The sequence below is a fragment of the Pterocles gutturalis genome, unplaced genomic scaffold (assembly GCF_000699245.1).
Source record: "Pterocles gutturalis isolate BGI_N339 unplaced genomic scaffold, ASM69924v1 Scaffold45651, whole genome shotgun sequence".
Lineage (NCBI taxonomy): Eukaryota > Metazoa > Chordata > Aves > Pterocliformes > Pteroclidae > Pterocles > Pterocles gutturalis.
The window spans coordinates 1-4,499 of record NW_010104617.1 but is presented as its reverse complement, the minus strand read 5'-3'; the positions used below and the strand labels follow the sequence as shown (position 1 = coordinate 4,499).

The 4,499-nt window shown below is 52.4% G+C and overlaps 1 protein-coding gene across 1 annotated transcript; it reads left to right on the top strand.

Annotated features, from left to right (window-relative positions):
• Nucleotides 1–351: 351 nt before the first annotated feature.
• LOC104460386 (avidin-like) lies at nucleotides 352–1,384 on the top strand (the record flags this gene model as incomplete). The annotated part of the gene is made up of 4 exons (XM_010087120.1): nucleotides 352–471; nucleotides 587–794; nucleotides 1,158–1,269; nucleotides 1,351–1,384. Coding segments are annotated over 4 exons (474 nt in total), but the record flags the coding sequence as incomplete, so codon positions are not given.
• Between the last annotated feature and the right edge of the window lie 3,115 nt (nucleotides 1,385–4,499).

Below are 4,499 nucleotides of genomic sequence, written 5' to 3'. Positions count from 1 at the left end.
CTGCCCATGCCAGTGGGCTCTCCACTTGTGCCACGCACCGGTGCTGAGCACAGCACACGTCCCCACAGGCACGGGGAGGCATGTTTTGGGGCCACACCTCTTACCTGGCCTGGCTGGAGCGGGGTCCCACCTGTGTTCCTGCCTGTCTGGGGCTCCTGCAGTCAGTTTTCCTGCTTGCCTCTCCTCTTCTGCTCAGCTTACCCCAGCTTTTGGCCCTCCTGACATGGCTGAGATGGCGTCAACTTTATAAGTCATGTCTCTCAAAAATGAGTGCCTGAGCATGCTCGGGCCTCCAGAGAACCATGCTATGCTGCTGCCCACAGCTTGCCCCTGTTTTCTTTCTCCACCCAGATCCTCTGCCAGGCATCTGAGATCCCCAGGGGGGAAAAGGCTGGCACAACGGAGGCAAAGGCAACCAACACCAAGTGGTGGCCGGGCCACAAGCAGAAACACCCCACAAGGAATGGCAAGGTGAATGCTGGCACCCTGTGGGCATCGGGGCTGTGTGGGCAGGGGACTCAGCTGGGGCAGGGATAGGGGCTGGGTGCAGGCAGATCCCAGGGACACATCTGCTCATCCCTCACAGTGCAACCTGATCGGCTGGTGGGAGAACGAGCTGGGCTCCAAAATGCACGTGTCCACAGTCGACAGCCAGGGCAACTTCTCTGGCGAGTACCACACCGCTGTGTCAAGTGCCCAGAAGCCCATCAAGCCATCCCCCCTCATTGGCTCCCAGCACTTGGATGAGGATGGGCAGTGCACCTTTGGCTTCACCATCAACTGGAAGTTTTCTGGTTGGTAGCTGCAGTGGTGGCCATGTCCACATGGGACGGTGGGATGGAGAAGGGAGCTCAGGGAGGTCCCAGCACCCACCCCGCTCCCTCTGTCCCCTCCTCTCCTGTCCCCCATCTGTCCTTCCCTGATCTCTCCCAACTCTGGACAGTGTCTGCAGACAGCAGGACACCTCCTGAGACACTGCTTGAGCTAGGTGGCATCAAGAGTTGCTTTGACAACATCTCTGCTGCAGAGCATTCCCTTGAAACCATTGGGACCCCCCGGGCTCTGTGAGCATTAAGCCCAGTGGTGCTTGTGAAGCCCCAAAAGCAGCTGGGGTCCTGCTGGGATGCTAACAGCCACCACTCCCCCAGACTCCACAGCTGTCTTTGTGGGCCAGTGCTTTGCTGGGGACAGTGAGGACGAGGTCCTGCAGACATCCTGGCTGCTGCGGGAGAAAGTTGACTCCCTGCACAGCGACTGGAAAGCCACCAGGTGAGGCATGGGACACCCGGCCCGGCTGGGACCCCTGTCCCTCCACTGGCCAGGCACTGATGGGCTTCTGCTTCGCTGCAGGACTGGCCGCAACGTCTTCACTCGGACAGGCTGAAAGGAGGACGGAGAAGAAGAAGCCTCTTGCTTCAGCCAGGCTTGGCAGACTGCAGAATCCCTCAGCAGCACCAGTGTGTACCAGCATCAGAGCTGTTACCAGCATCAGAGCTTTTACCAGCTTCGGGGTCAGATGTCCCCAAAAACCAAATAAAGTTTTTTTTTATTTACACCCAACCTTGTGCAGTCTGTGGATGTGTCCTGGAGAAGCTGGGCTAAAGCATTGTGGTGAGTTCTCACCCTGTTATTCCAGGAAGAGACTGGCTGCAAGAAAGCCCCTTTTCCAGACCAAATGGGGTAGCGCATCCCCAAAATGACCCTCTGACACCAAGCTCAGGGCAGCACTGGCTCTTCCCTGCTCGATGCCAGGTGAGCATAATGGGAATGTAAGCTGGGGGGCCTTTTTGCACCCCAAAAAGCTTTGTGGCACTCCCCCTGGATCCAAGGCAAGCCCCCAGGCAGGCAGGTGCAGGGTCTCAGCTTTGTCCATGCTCCTGGTGAGCAGCAAGGGCTGCTCCATACCGGCAGTGCAGCGCTGGTAGCTGCAGTACATCCAGTCCCAAAACTCCTACTAGGGAAATGTGTGTGATTTACGGGAAATTGGACATCCAGCAAATCTATCCAGAAGACCCTGCTTGCTGGACTTTGTGACTTCCTGTAATGGTCAGCGCCGGTGCTGCTAGAGTCACTCCTCCCAGCTGAAGTGAATGATTTCCAGGAAACTCAGATGCACATCTGGAAGTGAAACTTGGTTTTCAGGCTGTCCAGTTACCAAGAAAAACACAGACAATGCTGCACACTCCATGCTGGCACCCTGCCTGGGATTTGAGCATCCCAAAGGCAGGAGTGGGCTGGTGGGTCTACCACCTCCCACTGCTCCCCCATTTTTCTTGGCATGAATGCCGTGGGAGAGCTTTGCTAACAGCATCCACAGTTTTAGCAAGTTTAACACCTGCTCTGTGTTTCAGCCCACCTCGTTGACTTGCATGTCATTTGCTTTTCATGTTTTTCTCCCTTGGGTCTATCTGCCGCCTCTGGAGTGATGCTGCTGTTTCCTTCACAGTGCCTCCCTGGAATTTCTCCAGCTTTTTTCAGATGCCTTACAGCCTTTCTGAGCAGAGTGCCTTTATGCCAGCCCTCTGCTCCAGTGTCCTTTGCTCTGTGCAACTTTTACCTGCTTTAGAGGAACCTGAGAATTAGGAAAGAGGGTGGCAGAGGGACCACAGGGCTCTCCTCACCCTGAAGCATGGCCAGCTCAGCAGTGGGACACCTTGCTAAGCCTGCAGCCTTACTACATGCATCCTTCTGACTTTATTATTGCCCTCATGTCAACATTTCCCCACGACAGGGCTCCCCAGAGGCTCTGCAGAAGTCCTCAGGCACTCCAGCAAGGCAGCAGTGCTGACTGTGGTTTGAGCAGTCTGCAAATCCCTGCAGACAGCCACATTGCCAGTGAGAAATGCAGTGTGCACAGGCTGTCCGAGCTGTTTGCAAGGCCAGTCCCTACATCAGGGCACCCAGCAAGGCTGCGATGCATCTAGCATCCCAGTTTTGGGATGGTAGGTGATGGGACATGGTGTGCCAGGGGTGTTCACAGGCATTGTGGGGGTGTGTGTGTGGGGGAGTGTCTGATGATGCTTCCCTGTGTGCACTGGGCATTCAACTGGGTTTTACCCAGCTGCTCGCAGTGCTTTGCACACTGCTTGTGTCTGCTGTGCCTCCCTGAGCTGCAGACCCAGCACTTTTTGCCTCCTTTCAGGCCGGGCTCACCAGCAAGACAAGGCGAGCAGCGGGATCCCCTTCAGCCCCGCTGCAGACCTCCCTCTGGTAGGAAAATCAGCTGTTGCTGTTGCATGGCAAGCCTTGGTCAGGGCCATTGACACACTGTGAATGCCCTCAGGGGCACAGGGAGCTGCAGGAGGCAGGAGGCACCTTGCAATCACATGCAGCGTGTGGCTGCTGCCATGTCTATGTTGCACAAGTGTTCATACATAGTTTAACGGTTAAAAAAAGAAAAACTAATTTATTGGGATCTTGGCATGGGGTAATGCTCACAAAGGCGATCAAATCCCTCAGTCAGTCACTGTCAGGATGGAGAAGGAGTCTCCACTGCAGCATCCTCCAGCACTTACATATCTTAACCACATGCAGAAGACTATCCTACGTGACCATTTCTGCAGTGACTGTTACTATCAGCTGTTTACAAATGTTTCAACACTGAACACCTCAGTACCAAACATCTGCCTCAGTCCAGCTGTTGTCCCACATTAAGCAGATGGAGCTGGGGAGTTCCCAGGTCACTCAGGGACTTCATGGCAGGTCGGTTCAGGTGTGTACACAGGTAAAGCCTGGTACTCAGCCACACTGCAGTGATGACAAAAAAAATAAACCTGATTTTCAAGCATATAGCTTCATTTACAAATGAAGTCCCATAGCTCCTGCCCCCTTTGCTGTGCGTGGTGCTGCAACTTCCCCTCTCCTGAGTCCTTGGCGTAGTCAGCAGGACGATGCAGAATCACCAAAAACTTACAAAAACATGATATCCAACAAAATCTCACCTTCCCAGAGGACTGGGCTTGTAATAATTGGCATAACTGAGAAATAGTAGAAAAACAGTTAACTGTTGCTAGAAGTTCAACTGAAGATGGAAAAGACAAAGATGCAATTTGTAAAATGTTAGGAATGTCCCTGTCAATATAGGAAAAAGCATAATAAAAGGGAGCAAGACGTAAAAGAAGAAATAGAAGGTAGAAAAACAGCTGAATTAATACAGTCCCTGCAAACCGAACAACTACAGAAGCAGTTACAAGAAGAAAAGGAAAAAAACACAAGAGTTGAAAGACAAAATTGAGATGATGCTCATGCGAGCCTCACATCCTCCTAACCTTATGCAAATTAGGAAATTAATAGTGTTCCCAGAGGACTGGGATGGTAATATTTGGGATAATCCTGATGACTATGATGAGGAAAATGATTACTCCTTGTTCCCTTCAGATTTCTCTATATATGAGGCTAAATCCACCATTGAAACGAAATACATTCCTGTTCCAGTTGACCCTCAACAACAACTGGTCGGATTTATAATAGATATGTGTCGTGGGTTAAAGTTAACTTAA